General features: G+C 34.5%; 2 protein-coding genes across 2 annotated transcripts; one reads left to right on the top strand and one right to left on the bottom strand.

The window, feature by feature from the left end:
• Positions 1-1,942: 1,942 nt before the first annotated feature.
• On the top strand, positions 1,943-11,591 carry LOC104593583 (uncharacterized). Its single transcript, XM_010253489.3, has 5 exons — positions 1,943-2,712; positions 6,383-7,493; positions 7,639-8,046; positions 8,192-9,814; positions 10,668-11,591. Exons 1-5 carry the CDS (start codon positions 2,240-2,242, stop codon positions 11,193-11,195), a joined length of 4,143 nt encoding a protein of 1,380 aa, XP_010251791.1. The 5' UTR covers positions 1,943-2,239; the 3' UTR covers positions 11,196-11,591.
• Positions 11,592-18,561: 6,970 nt separating this feature from the next.
• On the bottom strand, positions 18,562-26,392 carry LOC104593584 (uncharacterized). Its single transcript, XM_010253490.3, has 5 exons — positions 26,114-26,392; positions 24,138-24,298; positions 21,294-21,380; positions 19,529-19,687; positions 18,562-18,838 (listed from the first exon to the last, which is right to left on the bottom strand). Exons 1-5 carry the CDS (start codon positions 26,247-26,249, stop codon positions 18,740-18,742), a joined length of 642 nt encoding a protein of 213 aa, XP_010251792.1. The 5' UTR covers positions 26,250-26,392; the 3' UTR covers positions 18,562-18,739.
• Positions 26,393-27,366: the final 974 nt, after the last annotated feature.

Below are 27,366 nucleotides of genomic sequence, written 5' to 3'. Positions count from 1 at the left end.
GGCACGACACTGCATGTCATGAGCCCACACAGACTTGGGCTGTGAATTGTGCCAGACTGACCCCCAAACTATTCACTAAAAAGGGCAGTACAACCCGTAACAGCCCACGGGCCATGCCAGCACGGCCCACTTTAGACATCTACACTGTACCAGCTACTCAGCCTTTTAAATTAGCTGCCAGGCTGTGATAACATTCCAAGTCAATCATAAACAATGACCTAGAAAAATAAGAGAAATCAACTACTCTAATAGCGATATGCTAATTCGATTCAATGGACTACTTTTTCATGTATTGTTGGAATTCACTTCATCCACTTTAAGCGGACTACATCAATATATTAATAAAAGTGGACTATTTCAATCCACTATACCCTCTATCACATGATTGAAACTTGAAAGTTGAAACAACCCCACACCAGACTCTATTATGTGTTGCGGACATTCGGTGAGTATTTAATTTCTATAAAATATCTTAGTCTTGATCGACTTTAGAACCTTACAAAAATGAAAATATCTTCTATGGTGTGGCTTGAGCTACTTAGATTTATATGTGGATGAGATATATATTATATTGTGATATATCTCAATTCAGACCTTATTATGGAAATGAAACTAAGAATTTAATCCCGCCTCCTAACAGGCCGGAAAATCCCAACACTATCCTCAATCCTCATTCTCGAATTTGCCCACCCCACCGACATTTTATCTGCAAATCTATTTATTTATATTATAACATATTATTTTATGTATAGAATTAACATTTATTTTTATAATCACTTTATATAAAATATTATCTATAATGTCTTACAGTTGTTATTCGAGAATTGGTGTATTATAATGTCTTACATGTTATGGAAATATTATATTATACTCATATTAAAACATATTATCTATTGTATGGATGTAAATGGATTAGATTAAATTCAAATTGGTGTATATTTGAATCTGATTCGATAATATAAATTTTATATCAGGCCCAACTTGATGATTCGACAGATCTTGTAAAGTTTAAGCCGTATTCAAATTCATTAAGGATGTTGAATATCCAAATCTGCTAGGTTCCAATTTAATTACTCACAGATATATAATATTTAACAAATTATTAATAGAAGAAAAAAATAAAATAGTCTATACAAAAAAAAAAAAGCACAAGCACTTATTCCTACCATTTTTGTCATATATATTTTACACAAAATGGGGTATATAAGGGGGATCTGAATCCAATCCAAAAATCTAATAGAAGGATATTTGAATCCGACAAATTTCAGTCTAACTAGGGATGCAAATGGATAGGATGTGATCCAACCGGATCTCATAAGCATTGATTTAAATCCAACCGAATCCATTAATTAAGGATGTCGGATATTTTAATCTAATCTGATATGATTTAATTTTTTTAAAAAAAAATTAATAAACTATTAGAAGGAAAAGAAAATAAAACAGTTTATGTAAAGAAAAACAGAAAAAGACAAGTATTTTTTCAACTATATTCATCATATATATATACACGTTTTTTTAATAAAAATAAATAATATAAAATTTTACAAAAATGCAATATAAACATATTTATAAAAAATAAAAAAATAAATAATATATTGGATCAGATTCTTTTGGATGATCTGAATTTGATTTGATTTTCAATTGAATCCTATTATCTGAACTAATATAATCTAAAAATCCAAAAGGGGGATATCTGAATTTGAGAAAATAGGATCGAATTAGATCATGATCCGATCTATTTGCGCCCCTAACAGCATCCCAAAAATGATAAATATTCTCAATGCACGCTGAGATGAAATATACGTGTGAATCATTTTTGGGGCGCATTCTGTGGGGGCAGATGTGATCTTCACTCCCATTACAGTCACACATTGATGATAATGTTAAGGATAGGTAATTGCAATTATTAAAATTCAGGAGAGGTTTCAGCAATGTAAAAAGCTGGAGAGAGAAAAGTCGTCCGGTTTTCTTAACGGATAAAAAAGTCAAATCTCGAATTCTTTATTGTTCAATCCACTTCAAAAATTCCGATCCAGAAATCTGAGCCCACCGGAATGAATTCTGACCGTGAATCGATGTCAAATCTACGGTCAGAATGCGATTTATAGGGGCTATAATAGTTTCAGATTTTGAGGGGGACTGCAGTCTACCTATCCCTATAAAGAAATGGTGGCAAGAGAATTGAAGCAGAGATTGAAAAGGAGCGGAGACCGCCAGACCAGGAGAGAGAGGAGTGGAAATGGAAGAGGATGTATACCTGCAGGGTCCTCCGCCCATCGTTTTCCGGTGGGACGTGTTCCTGAGTTTCAGAGGCGAGGACACTCGCCATGGTTTCACTATGAACCTCTTCGACGAGCTCGTACGGGAAAATATCCGAACGTTCATGGACGACGATGGATTGCAGAGAGGAGAGGAGATCGCGCCGAGCCTACTGACGGCGATAGAGGATTCGTCAGCATCGATCGTAGTGATATCGAAGAAGTACGCGTCGTCCAGGTGGTGCTTGGAAGAGCTGGCGAAGATCGTGGAGTGCCGGCGGACGATACTTCCGGTGTTTTATGAAGTAGATCCCTCCGATGTACGACAACAGAAGGGCCCCTTCAAAGACGACTTCGAGAAACTGGAGAAACGTTTTGGAGTGGAAAAGGTCTTGATATGGAGAGAAGCTATGACGAAAGCTGGTGGAACCGCCGGCTGGGATTCCAGAACCTGGTATTTCCTTAACTCTTTTTTTCTACTCTTTCCTTGGTTGGGTTTGGTTTGAAAAAAAAAGGTAGGGAAAGGAATCCCTTCAAACCAAACACAGGATTAATTAGTAACTGTGTTTTCTTGTTAATTTTCATTATATGAATAAAAGTGAAATTGACGAAAAAAAAAAGAACTAGTAAATATAAACCTTCGCATCGTTTGCTTTTTCAGCATTCTCGTCACTGTTCTAGCAAGTTTTTAGAAGAATCTTGCTAACTGCTATTGGATGGTGGATGGTGGATGGTGGAACTGTTTGAACTGTCACCTGGTTAACATTTTTCTCTTTTTTTTTTTTTTTTTTTTTAATTCAGGATTTGATACAAAATTATTTTCTTGGATAAAACTCGATTGAGAAGAATTAATTGTTGCTGTGTGCTCTTTTGCCAAAATATACCCAAAAATTCTAACCTGCATTGGGCTCGATGGAAGTTGAGTGTTGAACTATACATGGTTTTCAAAACCTGACCAGAAACGGAATTATTATCGCCACCGGTTCCTGTGTCAAACGTGGTCTACCTGTTTGATTCAAACCCGGGTCGTACAGTTTTGGGTCCAAAACTGGACCCAGACTGGTTCCCGGGTCAACCAGTCCAGCCGGTTGCCCTTGCCTACTTTATGTTCACACAATCACAAACATGCATCAAATATCCATTAAATGCCCTTGCCTACTTTAGGTTCTAGAAGACCACACGATCACAAATATGTAATATTACTTGAGGGACATTTGGTTGGTTCGCTTCTCATAATTAGCTTTTTAACAAAAATACTTCACCGACTAATGAAAAGTGGGAAAAAAATGATGGTGTTTCAATTGGCGGGATCTTTGACTGGTAGCGAAGGCTTCGGATTAAATCACGCTGCCACCAGGATTGGCGGGTTAAGGGTCCCATTTGTGTAACTTTACGAAAAAATTAAGGGCTCGACTATGATACCCAAAAGACATCATATCAGATAAATTTACAACCAATCAACCCTAATAACAATTAATAATTAATTAATTAATATAGAAAGTTTGTTAGTTAATTATTAAATAATAATTAATATTTATTATTTATTATGTATTAATTAATAGTTTTTTTTATCGATTATTATTTTTAGTTATTTAAAAATTTTTTTATTATTTTTTTAAGCATTAATTAAATTAATAATAAAATAATTATTTCGTTAATTAATTACTAATTATTTAATAATAACTTTTTATTTTTTATTATTCTATTATTAATTCTTAATTATTTTAAATCAATATTTAGTTTTTTAATTAATTTCATTAATTAAAAAATTAAATTTTATATGTTTATATTTTATTATTAATAATAACCATGACTTGATTGTTAATTTTAATATTTTAATATTAATTATTAATTAATTGTTAAATTATTTTTCATTTATGAATTATTTATTTTATTTTGTATTAATTATGTTATTAATAAAATAATTATTTATTTGTTCATTAATTAGTTAATTAATTATGAGAATTAATTAATATTGTAATTTTATTAGTTTATATTTAGTATTAATATTTTATTTTATTAATACTTACAACTTTATTAATAATTTTAATATTTTATTCCAAAATATTAATTATTAAATCATTTTAATTGATTAATATTTTTGTTAGTTACTTATTAATTATTTTTAATTCAATGATTTTATTAATATACTATTAAATTAGTAGTAATTTATTAATGGATCATTGTCTTATATTAGCTCTTAGAAATACTACATTATAAGGAAGGTGTTTCTTTTTTTTTTTTGTTAAACAAGTTTCCCCTCCATACCCACTTGTTTTTCATCAAAATGGTGGGATTCTACATCCCAAGAATTGGAACTATAATTCCACCTTTTTTTCCCATCCCATCTCATGACAACTCACAACCAAACATGAGAAGGGATAAATATTCCATATTTTTCCTTCCCATCCAATAAACTCAATAGAGCCTAAAAAACAAATTGAGCCATAATTATCTAATGGTCCCTAAGACTTAAAATTCATGATAAGAACTTATGAAATAATTTACTTTCGATGATCTAATGATGAACCAAATGTCATCCAACAATCCAAACCATAGAACTCAATGCCTCAACATTTGTCAACTAATCTTTGAAATCCAAGTGATGTGCAATGGTTTCAAGAAATTAGAAACCTAGGCTATGGTTGTCAGTAAATTAGGTTAAGTGATAAACCCTCCTTGAGAGTTAGAGCCTTCCCTCTCAGGTCGGGTTTAGGTAAATCTTAATCCGGTTTAGGGTCATGTTTAACGTAAGACTGATCGAACTTCACTAAAACAACTTAATTGTTCATATAGTGACATTATATTAGTTGTACTACTCATTGGATGGGTTTGGAAGGAGACAAATTTGGCATCCTCAACCTAGGCCATAGAAGTGATATAGTAAATGATATACACACTTATTTTGTTCATTGAAAATAAATGAAGTACAAAATTAAAAAAGAAATTACAAGCCATGTAAAATATATACCAAACTAATCCTGGACCATCACAACGATCTTTCAAGACCAGAGCATTAGTCTCAAAGACCCACTTGAGTTACTAAGATTCAACAAATCTATGCCATCCGAAAAATAAAGGGTACCAAATCAACACAAAAAATCTAGGCTATCAAATTGGGCTCCTAAAAGCAATTAATTTGTTTATAGTCATAGTTATTCTTTTTGTTTTATTATTCTTTTTTGTGTTATTCATTGGCTATGGTAGTAGGTGCATTTCTACCATTTTCGTTCTTGATAGGTTACCTACTTACCTATCCCACCTTGTCTCTACCCCTGTTTCAATTAATTCTTGTTCAGTTTCCTTGATGCCTTTGATCTACCCCTAGTTAGAGCTTTAAGTTTGATAGCTCTATTCTAAATTATCCTCTTCTTTGGCTTCTAGTTATTAGATCTGCTTTTTCACTATAAAAAGTAAGTTAGGGTCAGTTTTGAAAGAGTATAAGGCTACGTTTGGAAATGATGCAAATATGTAGAGTGTAAAACGGTTCATATAAATTGTAAAGTTGGATTAGTTTTGCATTGACAAATTTAGCTTCTTACCAAACAGACTTTTAGCTGTAATGGATGCAAAAATGAATTCCAATAAAGCATATGCTTTTTTTTTTATCAAAAGCCCACTTGAATGCAAATTTACTTCTTTTTTATTGATGTACTTTTATATCTTATTATCAATGTAAATATGTATTGATTTGTCATTTGTCAATGCAAAAATGTAATGTTGCCAAACACAAGCAAAAGTGAACAAGATCTAGTGCAAATTTACCCTGAACCAGGATTTACACTCCATTTGCATCGTTTCCAAACGTAGCCTAAAATACAAATATGTACAGTGCAAAACCTTGTTTTTTATATTTTTAAACCTTGTATTTGGACTGTACATATTTGTATTTATACTCTTCCCAAACTGAAAAGAGTACAAATACAAATATGTATGGTGCAAATACATAGAAAATAATACAAAATACAAGGTTTTGCATTTTACAAATTTGTATTTGTACTCTTTCCTAATTGAGCCTTAAGAATTCACTATAAGCAGAACTATATATGAGAGTTAAGTTGCTAAATTACTATAAATACTAATCAATTTCATATTCTTAACCATCTTTTGATGTTTACTGGCAGGAATGATGAGTCAGAGTTGATACAAGCTTTAGTTAAAAAGATTTCGACTGTTTCAAGTAATACTCCATTAGGTGTGGCAAAGTATCCGGTTGGCATCAGTTCTCGTGTAGAAGAGGTGATGAGAGTGTTAGATGTTAAATCCAATGATGTCCGAGTTCTGGGACTTATTGGAATGGGTGGGATAGGCAAGACTACCCTTGCTAAGGCTGTTTACAATAAGATGGTCTCTCAATTTAAGCACCACAGCTTCATTTTTAATGTCAGAGAAGCTTCAAGGGGGGGCTGCAATTTAGTTTCGCTTCAAAAGAAGCTTCTTCGTGATCTTTTCCCTACTGATGCACCGCCAGTGGATGACATCAGTAAGGGTATCAATATTATCAAACAAAGAATTCACGGAAGGCCCGTTCTGGTTGTTCTAGATGATGTTGATGATGCTAGAGTACTTGAGGCTTTAGTTGGTGGGAGAGATTGGTTTTGTGATGGAAGTAGAATCATTATAACCACAAGAGATAGACAAGTATTAGAGGACATTGCAAATGTATTCTATGATGTTAAAGTATTAAGCGGGACTGAGCCACTCCAACTCTTCAGTTATCATGCCTTTGGGAGGGAGAAAACTCCAGAAACTTTCATGAGTTTCTCAAAGGAAATTGCATCACTCACAGGAGGATTACCTTTGGCATTAGAAGTTTTTGGTTCTCTTTTGCTTGGTAACAAAGTAAAAAAGTACTGGGAAGATGCACTGGAGAAGTTGAGAAAGATTCCTCCATATGAAATCAAGGAGTTGTTAAAGATCAGTTATGATGCATTGGATGAAGAATGTAAGCGCATATTTCTTGACATTGCATGTTTCTTTTGTAGCATGGACATGAGTAGAGAGAATGCTATTGATATATTGAAGGGCTGTGGATTCCATGCTGAGACAGCAATCACAGAACTAGAAAAAAAGTCTCTCATAAGGATCATTGATGGAAATACCTTATGGATGCATGACCAGATTAGAGGCATGGGACAAAACATTGTTCAACAGGAATGCGTTGAAGATCCTGGTAAGCGTAGCAGATTGTGGGATCAAGACGAAGTAATGTCTGTTTTGGACATTGCAAATAAGGTATATATCTTCTCTTTCTCCTGTGCAAATCAATTTTCTAAAATTCTAACTATTAATGTTAAGAAAACCATAACAAGAATGGGAGTAGATGTGGAATATGATTCTTTTCCTTTAATTTATGTACTTATTGCATGTTTCACACTAGGGAACAAGAAAAATTGAGGGCATCATCCTTGACACTGGAGAGAAGAAAATAAAGAGGATATTAAGCTCTGAAGGATATTCTAAAATCATAAATCGTGGACGTCCTATTTCATGGTTGAAGGAAAAATTCAAGAATACATTCAGTTTTGAAGCAGAGGAGAAAGAGGTGAAACTTCGCACTGATTCGTTCGAACCAATGATTAATCTAAGGCTGCTTCAAATAAATCATGCTAACATGGAAGGAAGTTTTAAACTTATCCCTTCTGAACTGAGATGGTTAGAATGGAAAGGATGTCCTTTGGATGCTTTTCCCTCTGACTTTAGTACTCCAAAACTTTCTGTCCTTGATCTGTCCGAGAGCAAAATCAGACATGTATGGAAATCAAGATGGATGGGTGGACAGTACAAGGTAAACTTTCACTTTATTACATCACAACCTTAACTTAAAATTGCTTTCTTTGATATAGTGAATTTGCCAAGTGAACCCAGATTGCATAAACCTGGTGTAACCCCATATTTGTTTTTTCTGCACTAACGTAACTTTTATTGGACAGATGGCTAAGAAGCTGAAGGTAATGAATCTATATGGTTGCTATAATCTAATTGCTACACCTGATTTTGTTTGGCACCCCAACCTGGAAAAACTCATTCTGGAGCGTTGCACTGAACTGATTTATGTTCACAAATCAATTGGGGATCTAAGTATGTTGCGTATCTTGAACCTGAAAGACTGTCGTAATCTTATGGAATTTCCAACTGATGTTTCTGGATTGAGAAAACTTGAAAAGCTGATCCTCTCTGGTTGCTCCAATCTGAAAGAATTACCTACAGACCTCAGGAGCCTGACGTCTTTAACTGAGCTTCTTGTTGATGGAACTGCTATAGAGAAGCTACCTGATTCAATATCCTGCCTCACCAAACTTGAAACGTTCAGTCTAAGACGATGCCTGTCACTGACCCAACTACCTACTTCCATAGGAAAACTGGTTTCTCTAAGAGAACTCTATCTGGATGGCTCTTCTTCTTTTAAAGAAATACCAATTTCCATTGGCTCTTTAAAGAGTCTAGAGAAACTAAATTTAGCTGGTTGTAAATTGATAACTATACTCCCTGATTCCATTGGAAATATGGAGTCATTGCTGAGTCTTTTTCTTTCCAGCACTTCAATTAGAGAACTCCCTGATTCCATTGGCTTGTTATCCCATCTGAAGCTCTTATCACTTTTCCATTGTGAATCTCTTAGCAATTTGCCCAATTCGATTGGAAGATTAATATCTTTAAGTGAGCTTCACCTAGACTACACATCAATCAAAGGTCTACCAGATGAGATTGGAAAGTTGAACATGCTTGAGAACCTGGAAATGCGGTTTTGTAATTCACTGAGATGTTTACCAGATTCAATTGTTAATATCTCAAGTCTAACTACCTTAATCCTTAATGATGTCATCATAACTGAGTTGCCAGAGTCCATTGGGCAATTGGAGAAACTTAAGATATTGAACATAAACAAGTGTAAACGTCTCAGAAGTTTGCCAAGTTCCATTGGGAACTTAAAGAATCTGCACACCTTGCTAATGGAGGGAACTGATATAACAGATTTGCCAAGAAGTTTTGGGAATCTCTCAAGCCTAGGGGTATTGAGAATAACAAAACGTCTTCATCTTCAAAAGCCACAAAACATCATTGCAGAATATTCAGAGCAAACTATTCTAACTGCCCAACAGAACAAGTTCTTTGTTCTTCCAACCTCTTTTTCAAATCTCTCTTTTCTATATGAGCTGAATGCTCATTCTTGTGGATTGTCTGGTGAAATCCCTAATGATTTTGAGAAGCTATCATCATTAGAAACTTTAGATATAGGACGCAACAATATCTGCAGACTTCCATCAAGTCTGAGGGGCCTTTCTCTTCTCAGAAGTCTTATCTTGTCTCATTGTGTGGAGCTCAAGTCCCTCCCACCACTTCCATCAAGTTTGCTTCATGTTAATATTGCAAATTGTACTGCATTGGAGAGTATATCCGATCTGTCAAACTTGAAGAATTTGGCGCATCTGGACCTAACAAATTGCAACAAAGTAATTGATGTTCCAGGTTTAGAATCCTTGAAGTCCTTGAAGTGGCTTTATATGAGCGGTTGCACAGCATGCTGTTCAGTTGTGAAAAGAAGGCTTTCAAAGGTACTCCCTCTCTAAAACTTGATTGCTCACTATCTTGCTTGTTTGAGTTGTGTTGATCATGGTATCCAATCTCACTGTCTACATCAGTCTATACCTTACTTTTTTTATTGGTGACTTTTCCAGTTGATTGATGTAGCTGCTTAAAGTTTATAGTTTTTACTATAAAACGTGCACATAAAAGTGTATACTTGACTGAAATTTGAATTTGTTCCATAAATATAAGGAATATAAGGTAGGAAGAGGAGCACACAAATTAAACCCCTTTAACTCCAAACTAATTTGCCAGATGGATGATTTCTGGGTTGTTTAGGGACTTCTCCAATGATCTTGACTAGCATACCAGTTCCCTTTGAAAAATACCTAATGAAAGATTTATTTTAGCGATGTGATAAAGGGGTTTAAACTGAAAGTGATCATCCCATTCAACCCAATTAGGCGACAGCTAGAGGAACATATGGAGTCCAAAACCATGGCAACCTGTGGTAATCTAGATTTCCTTGCTAGGTGACCTGACTAGCTCCCCATATATCTAAATTTCAGGAGTGGGTTTTCCGGTTAGGTTGATTAGTGAAGATGGTTGGGATCCCTTTTGGCCACACATATTTCTGTTGCCCTCTAATCAATGAGCTACTGCTCATTGTTTTGGGATACTTTTCAAATTAAAATATTGAAACTCTAGATTCAGGAAAAACTCCAAAGTTAGATCGGTTCTGAGACTCATGTGAATTTGAGAGTGAACAGACATGGTTGATCCTGAATGGATGGTCTGGCCAGTGGCCACATTGCAAAATATGCATATGAACTGCAACATTCGTGAACATGTAAAAAATATTATGTTTCTTGATCATCACAGGTTGCTCTGAGGCATATACGCAATTTGAGTCTTCCTGGAAGTGATATCCCACATTGGTTTGTTCAAGAAAGCCTGAATTTCTCAAGCCGCAGAAACCGTAAGATCAGGAATGTGATTATTTGTGTTGTTATCTCTCTGGACCAACAGTTGCAAGATGATTTCAGAGAAGCAGAGATTGTAATACCAGATGTTATAGCAAGTATCCTTAGAGAGCCTGGTCCTCGTTCAATATTCAATACTGCATTGAACTTACAAGGAATTCCAAAGACACATGAAGATCAAATTTACCTGTGTCGCTATCCTGATTGCAATCCTCTGGTTTCTCTGCTAGAGGATGGTGATAGGATACAAGTAAAAATGCGTGATCCACCATTCATTGGAGGTCTTCAACTGAAGAAATATGGGACTCATCTGGTTTTTGAAGATGATGATGACTATGATTATGGTGACGATGATGCAGAACCGAGTCATGAAAGCCAGTTATCTGTCTCAGAGAAACTAGCAAAGTTTTTCAGATCTTTGGAATGATTTTACCATTGATTTGATTTGGTTCTCGTGGAACTCAAAGACTGCAGATGAAACTATTCAGCCTTTACTGTTTCCGTTTGGTCTCTTGGTGCCCCAAAATAACCTTGTTGGTGTGCTTTCTCGTCTTATGCTCCCTCTCCTTCATTTGCAACTTGCAAGAATATCTGGGTTTGAGAACTGAGATCGATACAAGTAACTTAATCCCAGCAGGAGCATGATTCAGTGTACTGAGGTCGTTATTCTGGAAAGATATACTTTTTGTTACTGCACTTAATGTCGTAAAATTAAAAATTTGAAAGTTGTGTTATATGTTACGAAAGACATTCGTAATTATTGGGCATGAAAGCTATATTTACAGATTAGAATAACTATGAATGACTACAACGTTTCCACTTCTTGTCTTATGCTCCAGAACAAGTAATCTCATTTATTAATGCCCATCTTACAAATATCATGCGGGATTTCCTGCAAGCAAAAACTTGCACACTCTTCAGCCATATATTGGGAACATCTCCCTCTGAATTTAGCATACATGTGCTGGGAGATATTCCCGATGTGTGGTAGGATGATGTACAATTGTACAACTGTTGCCTAAATGTTGCACAATTATGATGACTAGCAACCCAGGTACTGTTGTCAAGGTACATGCTCCACTAGAGTTAGAAGACATGCATAATTAACACATTTAAACAGATCTTCATTTGTTTGGAAGGTCCTAAACATGGATCCTTAAAAGGATTTAGGAAGATTCTTAGGTTGGATGTATGGGTGTCACATGAAGATTGATGCAATTGGAAGCATGGTTTTATCAATTGTTAGCTTTGATGGGGATAATGGAATACTACCCATTGCTTATAGTGTTGTGAAGAGTGAAACAAAGGAAAGCTAGTTTCACTCTTGATTGTCCATTTAGAGACTATAATCTTGATTGTCCATGTGTGTACATGTAATCTTAATTGTCCATATTTTCTATTAAAGTGATAAGGTATGGTATGTATGAATATTATACTATGGGTGGTGTTGATGGATGCAAGGTCATGCACATGCTAGGTGTATGGGATGCTAGTGGCATCCCATGTGGACATGCATTGATTGTGCTAGCTTAAACAAGAGACAAAGTTGAAATTTTCTGTGACAAAGTGTTCTTATGTCCACCTATGTGAAATATATAGTCACTTTTTGCATGTCATTCAGAGAAAATTACTAACCACAAGTAGGAGATCAGCCAATCAACCTCCAACGTGAAAAGAAAGCATAAGTAATCACTAGTGGTCAGAAAGAGGTAAGAAGGTAAAGTGGGATCAATAAACCATGATAATCTAAAAATGATGGTGAGATGTTCTTTTATTGTGCACAACAGGTTCGATAGCATGGGGAGAGGGACCCCCTTCTATCCAAAAGCTATAAGGCATGATTTTTAAAAATGAACCGGTGATCGAACTGGTCAGGGATCCGGTTATCAGTTCAAACGGTTTGACTGTTTGACCCGAATGGCTGATCTGTTCTGACAAAAAAAATTTTAAAAAATTAAAAAATTGAAAAACGGTCAAAACTGTTCGAACGGTTAACCAGTCGGTTCAGCGATTTGCTGACCAAAATCAACGGTTTTGAGGGAAAAAGTGGTTTTAGAGAAAAACGGAACCGGTCAAATAACCGGTTCTCAGTTTTTCTGGTCCAACAGTCCGGTCCGGTCCGATTTTGAAAACAGTGCTATAGCTATAAGGTGCCAACCATATTTGGTCCTTAGCAGAAAAGATAAATAAAGTACAAAGGTTTTTTATGTGGTTCAATAAACTGCCTACTCCACACGTAAAAATGAATCAAAATCAATTTACTAAAAAATCCTAATAGGAGATTATAAAAAGGACAAAAACTAGAGAAGCCAAAGATTATTCCTCTTGCCAACAAGAAAAACACCCTTTTGACCTTACTACATTTCTCACAAGAACTCAAAATCAAAACCAAGAGAAAACACCAAAAGCCAAAATACTTTGTTCACCAAGATTTTCCAAAGATCAACTATCAAAATAACCCTCACTAAACACCCCAAATTCTCTCTCTCTCTCTCTATATATATATATTAAACAATAGTCAATTTCCAAAAAAATCATAACCCAAACAGTTACTTCCACTTTTTCCTTTCTTTCTTAATTGGTTAGTGTGCTATCCAAGATACATCCCCAACAATCTCCACCTTGACTTAAATATTACTAAGCCATGAATGATTCTTCTTTTGTTTTCTCCTACAAAGCAACAATGTTAAACATTAATCAAGTCTAAGAAAGACTTACCTCTCCAAAACAAAGCTCTTAGTCATTAGCAAACAAGTTATGATCCCAACTTCAAATATACAAAATCACTTTAGTTGAATGCACCAATACTCACTCAAATTCTACATTCTAAAAGTTGTTTGTCAACAATCAAAGCTTGCTTGCTTGCATTGATCATAACATGATTAATCGTATGTCCAAACCTTGTAATTAAAACTTTTGGATTCAAATCTTTTGAAAATTTCCCCTGCAATGGTGTTGCTAATGAATACATACAAATTCCTAAATTTTCTTTTCCAATGTAACATTAATTGCACCCATTTAAACCTTTATAATTCCATCTTGAACAACAAATTGCGTTCTTTTGAGTTTAAAATATTCAAAGAAATCAATTTTTTCATTAATATCACTTTTAGGAAGTGAAGAGAATCAACAAAATTGAGGGGCTCATAGATGTGCATAATAAATACATATTAGACTTGGACACTACCTTTAACCCAACAATTTCCCCCATGTATATAAGTCCAATACATGACACGTACATCCCCCAGTCTTGTATATAAGTCCAATACCTTTGTTTTCCCTTTCTAACGTGACACGTACATCCCAACAATTTCCCCCATGTGCATCCATCAAAACTTGTACCCAATTTAACCATTACTTTTGATACCAATGTTAGGAAGTAAAGGTAGTCGATATAACTAAGGAACTCATATGCATGTATAGCACTTACATGCAAGAGTTGTAAACCACCGATTAAGCCACTTAGGTTGTGGGCTAACCTTGTATTTAAGTTGCATGACTCTCTTTTCCCTTTCCAATGTGGGGTATTACCAACTTAGATGTGCATCGTAATAATCAAACCCCATGTGTGAGTTTCTTGTTATCCACATCGAGAACTCTCTTCTAAATAAAAACCACTAACATATCATCAAGTTTGACACACACCACACCAAATGTTCTTTCTTAAAATCACTTGTAGCCCACACTCAACCACCGACTGCCAACTATCACCAAATGCTCTTGCAATTTTGCAAATGACTTACCAACCATTAACAAAGCCATGGGAGTCACCACATGCACTCCTTAGAACTTATGCCTAGCTGGCTCATTAGTTCTAGCTGACCCATGAGACACCAAAATCGGAAGGTTATATGCACACTTAAGACTTACAAATAAGAATTGGATACCAACTTTAATCAGAAGATTAAGCTATTAGGTTGTGGTCAAACTTGTATAAGTTCCATGCCTTTCTTTTTCCTTTTCAATGTGGGACACATCCATTCACACATGCATCCCAACAATCTACCCCATGTCTGAATCCCTTGTCATCCACATCAGCCACTCCCCTCCCCCCAATTAAACACTCAAAAATAAGCACAAATTTTGGGCTTCTCAAATAAACACTTATTTGGACTTATCGCTTACTGGTATGCTCCCGGCACAAAATAAGTACTTATTCTAATAAGCACTTATTGTTAAGCACTCCCCAACTTCACCCTAATGAAGAATTTTACAAGATAGAAGCTACTAGAAATTGCATTGCTAAGATGTGCTCCAAGCCTCGTCCTGCTAACTAAATCAACAAGAGACATTACTTGCTATTGAAGACTTAGGTTGTATTTGGTACCATTTCCACCTCGGTCAGTTAATACAAATTTTATGAAAATATATATTTTTTATCACAAATACTTTTGAGTTATCATTACAATATTTGGTTCCGTTGTTGTTTATTCAAAAAACATCAAATTTGATGTTTCAAATATAAATGCCAATACCCAAATCATTATGCCTATATTTTTTAGCGAAAATGGTTATCTGATGTAATGCGATAAGACAATTTCACAAAAATTTGTATTAACCAATCTAAAATGGTGCAAGTAGAAGTATCAATAGTATTCAAACATAAACACAACATTAGCTGTATTCAAATTCAATCCAATAAAAATTGCAACTCTACTGACATTACCACCGACTTAGATGCATGAATTCTAGCGCTTTCAACAATACCTTTTCATTTCGTGGGGGAGACATTTTCATAAGAAAATATATTCTTCAGTTCACCACTTTCACTCCAAAAAGAAATGTTTTTTCAAGAACACAAATTCATGAGTTTTGATGATTAATCTACCAGATGCCAACCCATTTTTCCATCCAGGTGCAATGGCAATTCAGTAGTTCCAACCATGTTAATTCATGTGGGTCATTTATGATTATATTCTACACATATAGGCGTTACTAAAAAACAAAAGAAAACTGCAGAAAGTTTATGAAAATAATAAAACATATATGTCTAATTATACGTTGTCTCGTTCAATTCAACAGATAACTGACCAAGCTAGCAATGGTTTTAATAATAGAAAAAGACTTAAACCTCCCTTGAATTTTCACATAAATACTGTAACTTCTCGTCTCATTACAAAATGGATTAAAGTCTCCCCTATTAGATGATATTATTTAACAAAGACCTCCCCTCCGTTAGTAATCTGTTAAGATTTGCATATATATATAATGTTAAAGTTTTTCAAAAACCTATTTTGGCCCTTTTCATGTGAAGCAAGAAAAAATATAAAAACAAATCTGATGTTCTTATTTTCTAATATTTTCGATAAATTCTGAAACCGCTGCAAGATTTGACCATGCAAATGAGATTCAATCTGTAGAACTTTGCAAAAGTGGAATTTGGGTGTTTTACAATTGGACCGTTAAACTTGTAAAGATTAGGTTTTCGTGCAGAGTGAAGCTCAGCTCCAGTTGGTTAGTTAGATCGCTAGATGATGGAGAGTTTTTCGGTGGTTTGTTTCTTTTGTTTTGGTTGTTTTCCATTTTTCACACAAAAAAAAAATAGAAAAAAGAAAAACATGTACAATATAAGATTATAACATTTCCCATAAACATAAGAAAACAAATATTAAATTGTTAATGCCAAACCTATCATCTGTCAACGGATTGTGAAAATCAAATGAATTAGCATATTTAACTAGGGGTGTAAATAGATCAAATTCGAACAGAATCAGGTAATATTCGAATTGGAATCTGATTAGAAAATTCAATATCTGAATTCAATTCAATATTCGATGGATATTGAAAATTAACATTCAAATTTGATTAAATATTTGAATATTCGATTCGATTCGATTCGAATTTGGCCAATTAATTATTTTAGGTAATTAATAAATATATAAAATAAATATTTTATTTATATAAAGTATATAAATTATTTATATAATTTAATTATTATATTATATAAATTATATAAAACATTTAAATATTTCATATATTATATATAAAAATTAAATAATTGATTGAATTCGGATATTTATCAAATCGAATCAGGTCATATCTGAATTCGATCAACTAAATATTCGAATTATCCAAATTTGATTCGATTATGTTGAAGCTCGAATTCAAAATTGAATTTTGGAATACTATTGACACCCCTATATTTGATAATCTAAGCTTAATGGTTTAAAGTCAAATTGAGCTATAACCAAAATAAAACTCCAATTGAGTTAAATGAGCATTAATTACTTAGGGCCCATTTGGCGCATCTTTTGGAGAAGATCTTCTTGTAGCTCTGATAGTCAAAAACACATTAAGCTTTTGACATAAGATCTGGGCAGCCCAAAGACAGTTTGATAGACACGCATCTTTCCGTGCGTCTGCCCACGTCTTTCCGCGCGAGATTAAAATGCGAAAAACATGGGAAGCTTCCTGAAATCAGCCTGAAATGGGCTTCTCACGTCTTTTCGGCACACTGTCTTTTGGTGGCTAGATCTTCCACGAGTCAAATGGGAATTCCCAACTTGTAAACAACTGAAAGACTGCACAAAAAGACATGTCAAACGAGCCCTTATCTTTTATCTTCTCAAGGAAATGGAAGTGTTGAAAATTGCAACAAATCCTGATCGATATATACTTGAAACTAGTATGAATAGGGTGGTAGAGTTGCCTGGTTTCAACTATTGTTGCTTGAAATGGGACGAAAATTTGAAATAAAAGGGACACTTTGTAGCAATTCCATTGTTTTAAATTTTAATGATTTAACAATGATAAAAAGAGATTTTTTAATCCAAAATGAGGGAAGCGAGAGGTTTAAATAGGGGTGTCAACAATATTCAAAAATCCGATTTTGAATTCGAGATTCGACATAATCAAATTAAATTTGGATAATTCGAATATCTAATCGATCAAATTAGAATATTTTATTCGTATTGAATAGCTAATCGGATTCGAATCCGGATATGACCTGAATCCATACAATAAATATCCAAATTCAACTAACTATTTAATTCTTATATATAATATATGAAATATTTAAATGTTTTATATAATTTATACAATAAAATAATTAACTTATATAAATAATTTATATATTTATATACTTTATATAAATAAAATATTTATTTTATATATTTATTAATTACCTAAAATAATTAATTGGTCAAATTCAGATCGAATCGAATTTGAATTCGAATATTCATTTTAATATCCATCAAATATCGAATCAAATTCAGGTGTCAATTTTTTTAATCGGATTCAGATATTACCTGATTCGATTCGAATTGAATTACACCCACCCCTGAATTTAAGTCTTAAGTATTTAGGAGAAATTTGAACGGAGGTTTAAGTCTTTTACCCTAAAAAAAAATTAAAAAAAAAACAGATTTGAGATTAATCCATACTGAAATTATGACCAACAGTTTCAAACTTATCTGAGCCGGTGACGGGACGAAAACATCGTTATGTGAGGATAGACTAATAAGTTTTTCCGGTATCATGTTTTTCTGGCATCATAGTCGAAACACATTTACTCGAATTCCTCTCAATTTCTGCATTGTTTGATTAAAGATTTGAAGCAAAGATGCATCTCCCACTTATTACCAGTAATACGAGTTAAAAACAATTTTTGGAGGCAGGCGAGGAGAGTCCAATTGATGCATATGGTGGCAACTTCTACATATGCAAAGCTTTTGCAACTCTACAGGTGGTCTCAGACTCCTTGACCTTGACATTGCTGCACCCACTTTCTGCATGATCTGGCAGATCTGCTGAATTACTGTAATCTGTATGCCTTGGCAAAAACTAAAAGAAAATTGAAAAATGAAGAACCATTTCCTGGCATTTTTGCGGCTGTATTAAAAGTGAAGCCACTCTGGGATCTTGTTCTAACAAGGTAACACCATTCTGTACAAAACCTCAGCTCTCCTCTCTTCACATACTTGTAATCTTTTATGGGGTAAAAAGTTTGATTCGACAACAGTTCAAGCGGCTTTAATTAACCTGCTCGCCACTAGCAAGTCGTCGCTTTTCTTCCTCTACTTGCTCAAGTAATGCTTCAAGCTCTGCTTCAGTTAGTCCCTCTAACCGCTTCTGCAAGAATGAACCTTTACTTGAGTCTTGAGAGAGAGAGAGTCAATGATCAGTCAAGTAGAATACCGAGACAGATGATATTGATCAAGCAGAACATTAAGATGGCATACCAACTTCTGTCAGAGCAGATACAATCTTGATACAACTTACACCTTCACAAGGTCATTCTGGACCGCCAATAGATCCAGGAGTAATAACTACTCCAAGTACCACCACCATTCACTTACCAAAACTTCCCTCGACAGGACAGCTTTCACTGAAATCCAATCTAAAACTATCTTCTACCAACAATGAAGCATGAATGGGATGAATACGGTTCAGCACCAACATTAATTGTATGGAGAAGAGATAACTATATAAACAAATAATATGAATAAACTAAGACCGTCATAGTATTCTGCTATATGCCATTCGATAAGACTACCAGAAAATGTGAACATCCAGGAAAAAAAGGTAACAGACTAATAGGATATTGGTGATTCACTCTCTGCACACCCCACTTAATTTGCCTGCGTTTCTAAATCCACCATTATCCCATTCAATGAAGATGTTATAATTAAGGATTTGAGATTTCAAGTGCAGAAAATCATATTTTTTAATTTGGACAGGTAATTAGAAAAGCATCAACCATATTGGTAATTAAAGAGAGTGCATAATCAGAAAAGAAAATTTTAAGCAGAAGTTGCAAACCTCCATGACTTTGTTTTCATAATCACGTAGCTGCTGGGCATACGTCATTTCCTTGTTTGAGACTCTAAAGATATATGTAGAAATCCATCCAACTGTTAACCCCAAGACCATCACCAGTTGAACTACATTCCCAGCTTGTAAAGGATCAAATCCAAAAAACTGCACAAAGAAAAAGACAGACTATCAGGACCACGCCATGCGCTACGCAACTCCTAAAGAATTGTGTAATCAACCATACCATATCCATTATAGACATCAGATATTCAAATGAAGTTTCATGATCCTTTTGTTTGAATTCTAAAATAAAAGAAATTGAAAAATAAGAAGCAAGAGGGCAAAAATAATATAATGCCATATGATTTGGAGTTCCAAATAAATTACAATTACAGGTAGAAAGCTTGTTACTTCCCCTGAACATGGTTAGAATCAAATCAAGCAATATCCAAATTCGACTCAATATCTGATGGATGTTTAAAATTAGTATTCAAATTAAACCGTTAATTATTTCAGGCAGTTAATATATATTTAATATAAATATTTATCTATATAGTATATAAATCTATAAATATTTATATTTTTAAATATTATATATATGAATTACCTAAAATGTTAAATATTTTATATATTATATATATGAATTGTATAATCGGTCAAATTTGTATATTTATCAAATTGAACTAGATTATAGCCGAATTTGATTCAATTTGTTAAACATGAATAGGATACCGTCAATATTCAAATTCAACCAATTATGATATTTGAATTATCCAAATTAGATTCAATTAATGTCAAATCTCGAATTCAGAATTGGATTATTGGATACTGTTGACACCCCTAGTTAGATTCTTAGGTATAGATCTTAAGAAATATGAAGTCCTCCCATGCAACCCAGTGTTGCATGGACATGAACATAGGAACCAGAATCTAATGCATGTCACAGAGTCTGACTCAGCAAAAAGAATAAACAAAGGCTTCTGGACACCTTTATGTAAAAGGTATTAACCATTCAAGTAGTCCTTATTTTTTCAAATCCTATTATTATATACCTATAAAAGGATTTCGAATCTTGTCTTTGTTACTTAATAATGTTCCTAAAAATGGCATTAATTATGCATATTAGTTATTCATTATGTAAAATTCACAAATATATAAAAGAAAACGCTATGTTTAAGTGTCCATCAAGAACCCTTGAAGAGTCAGAATCTGACATGTGTCTGACATAGACATTTCATCCACTTAGGAGAATCCATGCAACACTAATGCAAATATCAATATCATCCATCCAAAAGTCTTAGATACAAAGGTATGAAGAATGTTAAGTGGAATGTGACCCGTCAAACTATAATTCTGTGGATGAAGAAACAAGGAGAGGTCCCTTGGAGATTCAGACGTTTGGTTGGAAGGCACTAATCCTAGGTAACACTTTGAACAGCTCATTCAATTGGGTTGACAGGAGTGCAAATATCTTGGCTGACTCCTTAGAAAGAACAGGGGCTGTAAGGGATCATTTGGAATGGGGCTTACCAGGGCCAGGAGTTAATTTGTTATTCATTCAAATTGTTGGAATTGTATTCTTTTGGCTGTCCTCCTTTTGGGGCAGTTAAGAGTTGATTCTAGTGAATATATTGTTATTTATCAAATAATGTCTTAGAGATAACAAAATACAAATTCAAATCCATGAATAGATAATTTATGAACTAATAAAGGAGAAAACACATCTTAGATGATGTTAGGCTGCATGGATAAATGAAGTGAGCTGAGGTACCTCCAAGCCACTTTTCAAGGCAATACCAAACACAGTAACTCCAAACCCAATCAATAAAACATCCTTCCTTGTGTATCCAAATGGTACCTGTCATTCAGAAAACTCAGATATGACTACTTATGTCCAAATCAATGATATTGCAACCCAAAAGAAATGAGTACTGAGAGAACTCCAAAATTTAAGATTCCCTATGTTTAACTTAACACATGACACCCTCATAAGAATTCCATTTATGTCTTAAACAACCACTAATCCTCTAATGCAACTTATTTCTCTTGGTAGCATCTCTGTCTTTAGTGCATATGCACTTGCTTGACATAAGATGAAAGCCTAGACATAACTACCGATATAAAAGAAGGCTATTACCAGCTGTTGATACAACTACCAAGATGAGTTCTATAATGTCAGGATGTCTGGTGGCCCAAGTTCTATATAGCCCTCTACATAAGAGTTGGATGGTTATGGATACGCAATATATATAGGTTGCAAGCATGAAAATGTGTGTTTAAGTCTGAGAGCTAGAAAATATTTATGACACATTTATTAATAACTATAAATAGAAAGAAAGCGAGCAGTGTCATAAAAGGAAATATATAGGACACCTACATGAAATCAGCTTCAGTGCTCACAAGACCATGCTCACACCGTTCGCACAGCCCCTTGCAGCTTTGCATTGGAAATATCTCCCCATGAAAAAAAGCATACAAGTACGGAGATATTCCCAATCCAAGACTGCAAGGGACTGCAAACAGTGTGAGCACTGAGGCCAATCTACACTCACATGCATTCTTTGATCACTTTGATTTAACACTAGAGATTACCGGTGTGAACTTACAAAGGATGTAATAAATTCATAGTGGTGACCATGCTTGAGACTTCATCTTAATTTTATAGTTTTCTTTGAGAATTAAGAAAATTAAAGATCTGTTGAAGCTGACACCCATCATCTCTTGCTACATTGAATTAAACATTAAACTCCATTAAGAGAAAAAAGTATATAGATAGAGGTAGACCCTAATCCTACTAAGTGTAGTTGTTGCTAAAAACATAAAAACAAAAAAAGAAGATGCTTTCCCTTGGAAAAGGGATCTTGTCTCTGCATATTCCCTATAAGGTCACTTTCCTTGTGTAGATGGTGATCCTTGATAAGATGGAGCAGATTGCTCCAAAGATACACCTGTGAAATCATAATCATCCAAGCCTTATCCCAACCATATGGGTCAGCTACATGAATAATTTCTTTGTACTTCGATCCATGTCATTTTGAGCCTACCCATACCCCTTCTAGCCCCTTCAACTTGCAAGTTGCAATAAATTGCTTCTTCTTAGGGCTGCTGTCAAATGTCTTCTATGTGTGTGACCAAACCAATGACATGGATAGGGGCTTATTGAAGGAATCACCTTTTCATTCTTCTTGGGAAGAATTCAGCCTCCTCAAAAGATCTCTTGGGGAGAAGTTTCTCTTGAAGTGTCTCCCTGTTTACCGAATGAATTTAAGGAGCAACCTTTTCAGTGTAAAAGCTCCATATACCTTTGCTGTTTAGTAGGGTTACAAGGATGCTCTTCTTTTGCTCATCTACCTTGAAAATTGTTCAAGGGATTTAATTTTTAAAATTTTAGAAACCAATTGGAACCATTACTTGTATAATATAATACCAGAAAAACAATCCAAGAAGAAAAGAAGGTTGCTGAATAGAAGTAAAAGAAGAAAACTGTGCAATTGTGGGTTCACCCACTTCTACTCCTATTATTTCAACAATTTGCAATTCTTTTTCAAAACAATGTATATGTACCTACAGTCAAAGCAATGCTGTTGTCATAATGGGACTCTTCACTGTTGATACTTATACATTTGCAGTATGAGAAAGAAGATCTGAGGCAAGTCCAAGGCTCTTTAAGACAAAGGGAAGATGAGTATTGTTGTATGAGAAATGAATCAAGGACCTCTGAACTAGCAGACCCACAGAGAATGGATGAATGCATCTCAATACATGTAGCAGACTCAAATTAGGTGGAGTAAGGCTAGATGGGTGTTTTATATCAACATCATTCAAAATACAAGGTATTCCTGCAGTTGTGCAGTTTGGAACCGTCTAAAATTATACGAAGATAAAACCTCATACAGATAATGAAATCGAAAACAGCATTATATATACAAATACATTATACAAAAATGAACAAGAAGTGGTTAGATGTATCCAGACCTCTCAAGAACAACTTCTCCCATATAGATAATGTAGACTATTATTCATTATCCTCATTTTTTTCTTTTGGCTCAGTATGGAAGAAGTACAAATACAAATATGCAGAGTACAAAACCTTATATTTTGTATTATTTTGTATATATTTGCACTGTACATATTTATCTTTGTACTCCTTCCAAACTGAGCCTTTAGGAAAAATGGCACATTAAACACGATCTTAATATTAGTATCTTAATTGATTTCTCTCAAAATAGATGTCACATTGATTTCTATAATTTCTAACATATTCCTACTTTCTTCTCTTCAAGTTCTTTTGGCTATGCTCTTACCATATGAATGATCAGAAAATTTGAAAAAGATCATGAAGTCTCCCTTGTATCATCAGAACCAAATCAATGTGAAAAATATGGTGGGTAGTAAATTATAAGTGTAGCATGTTATCATTACAAAGAAGATTAACTGTTTTCTCAATGATATACAGAACAGAAGCTGATTGAAAAAATGATATGCAGAAAAGAAATCCTCTTTCCCTGCATTAAACATTAGTTTCCACTTCAGACAACAAGCATAATTAGCAGACTTTCAGAGCACACACAACACAAAAGCAATGGAACCATCAGACCTAATTGCTTATACTTACCTTGTTGTCATCAGAAGCTTTAATGTCATCCTCTTTGCCATCAGTTGATGATCCACTGCTCCTTGGGTTTGTAGAGAACACCTTTCTTGATATGATGCTTATAGTGCCTTTTGTCAGAGTGGGAGAAGGTACCACTGGATACGAATTCTGAGAAGTAACTCCTATAAATACCAATTAACTATGAAGGAATCAAGACGAATGCAGTTTTATAATGAAAGGAACTTAGAGTTCAACAACATGAACTAATACTCTAAAACATGTGGCAAGCAATTGCTCTATACACTCTATGTTACTAGTTGGGATTTTAGAGAAGCAATGACAAAAGAAATAAAAGAAAATCCAAAGAAACAACAAAGAGAGTTTTGCTTGGTGAGCATATCCATGGACCCAAGCTTTTATCAAGACTCAATTATGCATAAATGTAGAGGTGGATAAGTTAATATTACCACTAATAAATCCTATCTAGGAAATCCTCTGCACCAATTATAATGACAATTGGATGATCCGAATTGTCCAATTTATCACAATAATTTGGATGACCAAAAAACAGGCCACATAAATACAATATCCACTCATGTCATTTTTGCTTTAGATTTCTTAGGAAAAACCAAAGTTATGGGCTTGTGGTAGATTGCCTTTTGCGCCCTAATCCAAGTGTTTATCATTGATTAAAGGGGAAAAAAATTAAGTTGATGGTTTTTGAAAATAAAAACCAATTAAACCATATAAGTAGAAGAGAAATGCTTAAGCTAATAATTACATTTTTCATGCTTAGCCAATATGACCGCCATTCATGCCTATTAGTTCAATTCTAATCCCTTAGATCCTAATCAACCCTTCTATGATACATGGTTCAAGATGCATGCCTTGTCTAATGTTGCAAAATCCAGTACAAGTTAAATTCTAGTGGCTTATCCACATCATAAATTTGACAGATAATACATTTTCAAAATAAAGTAAAGTATGAAGCCTATGTAGAATTAGAAGAAATATTTTACCACTGATGTAAACTTGCATAAGAACTTTAAAGATGCACTTGCAGGAATAAATATATATAAATATATATATATATTGAAAAAAATAGACCAATTTGGAACGTTATAAAACTACTAAAATAATATATATATATATATATATTGAAAAAAATAGATCAATTTGGAACATTATAAAACTACTAAAATAATGGGGATTTAAAAAGTAAATTACACAATTTAAAAACCTGGCAAAACACTTAGAAGACAAAATTTCTTATTTTGGTAAACAGAAATTTTAAAAACTTTTAGGGAAGTGGGGTTCAATTTTGCTCGTTCCGTGCTGGTATGTGTCTATCAGCATCAGCAGGATGCTCAGAATGACTAGTCCATTCATGTAAGGAGTGAAGTAAACTCAGGGAAGTGACTCCAGAAAAAAAGGGGAGTGTCTATAAAAGTTTCCTTAACCAATTTGAAGCTTCTAATTATCAAAATTCTGGGCACCTAAGAAATTTCTTTTAATCCTTGGAGTTTATAAGCTAGGGTAGCATCTAAACTGTTACTAAAATAAGCATTGATGGAAGCTCATGTACTGTAAGAACTATAACCACTTCTCCTTTTAATTCTGCACAAGTTACCCGGATTTATTTCTTCAGGAAGCACAAATATAATAAAATAAAAATAAGAAATTTGTTTCAGGAAAACGGTGGAACACTTTTTAAGAAAGAAATCTCCCCCGATATCCACATTAGAATTCGATTTTTCCCATTCTTTTTATCTTTTTTTTTTCTTTCAGGGGGTGGGGGGATGGTTGGCAAGCATGACGTTAATTGAGTCGGTAGATTTCCTTCAAAACAAAAAAAGAAAATCCATTATAACTGAACTACTGTTTCACTTGGCTTTGAATAGCAACTTTAAATTCCAGAAGAAAAGCAATAAGTAACTTCCTTTCCTTTATACTTAAGTTGAAAGAAAGAAAGAAGAATACACAAAAGAAATACTTACTAGGAAATTTGTGGACTAATGAAGACGGTAGAGGCAGTTTGCCACCTAATCTCGTTCTGGAAGAAAACCCATTTGCAGAAGCATCCAGAAAAACCAAAGTGGGAGGAGAAACAGAGAAACCCATATCCAGAGCCATGAGAGATGCTACAGCTACACTAGTGCTTCAAAACCCCGTTTGATAGATAATAAAACTCTCAGTGGTCTGATTTTTTTTTCCCCTCAGATGTCTGAATTGGGATCTCCTCTTTTCTCCTGGTAAAGCGGCTAATAGCCCATCACCACCCGTTGGAGGCATTAAATACCAGAATATCTACCACTTGGATCGGATGAATTTGCGCCATATGGGATGGGGGTAATATCCAAGGTTTTAATAGTACTATTATTATATGATTATATTCTACTATTATTTTGTAAATAATAGGGTAAAATATAAAAACCTCCCCCTGAAGCTTATGACAATTATAAAAACCTTCTCTTTAATTTTACTTTAACAAAATCCTCCTTTTAACTTTTAAAGAATTCAACAAAAACCTCTCTTTAATCATTAATTCAGAAAATAAGCATATAAAATTATAAAATTGCCCCTAATTAAGCCTCAGGACATCATTAAAAATATTTTATAATGCCAGGAACAGGAGAGGGCTTTCGGGCGGACCAAGGAGTCCACGTGCTGGGTGATTCTGGGGCATCTCATTGTTCATCTTCATCCTCACAACCTGCCCTGCAACAGCGAAAAGCATATCCCACACATCTTCTTTCCCATTCAATGGTGTGGACGGTGGTGAAGAAACCTGCCTGTGAAGGGCTATTGGGACTTCGACGGCTGGAGCCCCCACTGTGACCCAACTAGCTTCCAACTACGCAGAACATTGATTGTGGGGAACCCGCCATAGCCCATGTCATATGGTTGTCGGTAGCACAAGCAGGGGCAGCAAATTTATCATCATCCCGCAGCATGGAATGAGCCATCTAAGTAGTTAACCCAGTCAAGTAGCCATCCTCATCACTCTCGATCTCAGTGGAACCCATGAGGCCATGACCGACTCAACTGGGGAGCTGAGAGCCGAGGGAGATCCATAACATGCAAAGGCGTAGGGGAACTCAAAAGGAAAGAAGGGCCCAGCTTGGTCTCAGAGACAAAGCCCCTGTTACCGTTATTGTAGTTGATCTTCTCCATGAGTGTGTCACCGCCTGTGAGATCCATATTGTTTAAATTGCATGCAGAGCCAAATGTTAATGTATTGTAGTCATAA

Source organism: Nelumbo nucifera, chromosome 7, assembly GCF_055504915.1.
Source record: "Nelumbo nucifera cultivar China Antique chromosome 7, China Antique-T2T, whole genome shotgun sequence".
NCBI classification, from domain to species: domain Eukaryota; kingdom Viridiplantae; phylum Streptophyta; class Magnoliopsida; order Proteales; family Nelumbonaceae; genus Nelumbo; species Nelumbo nucifera.
This window is presented reverse-complemented; position numbering and strand designations above follow the sequence as displayed.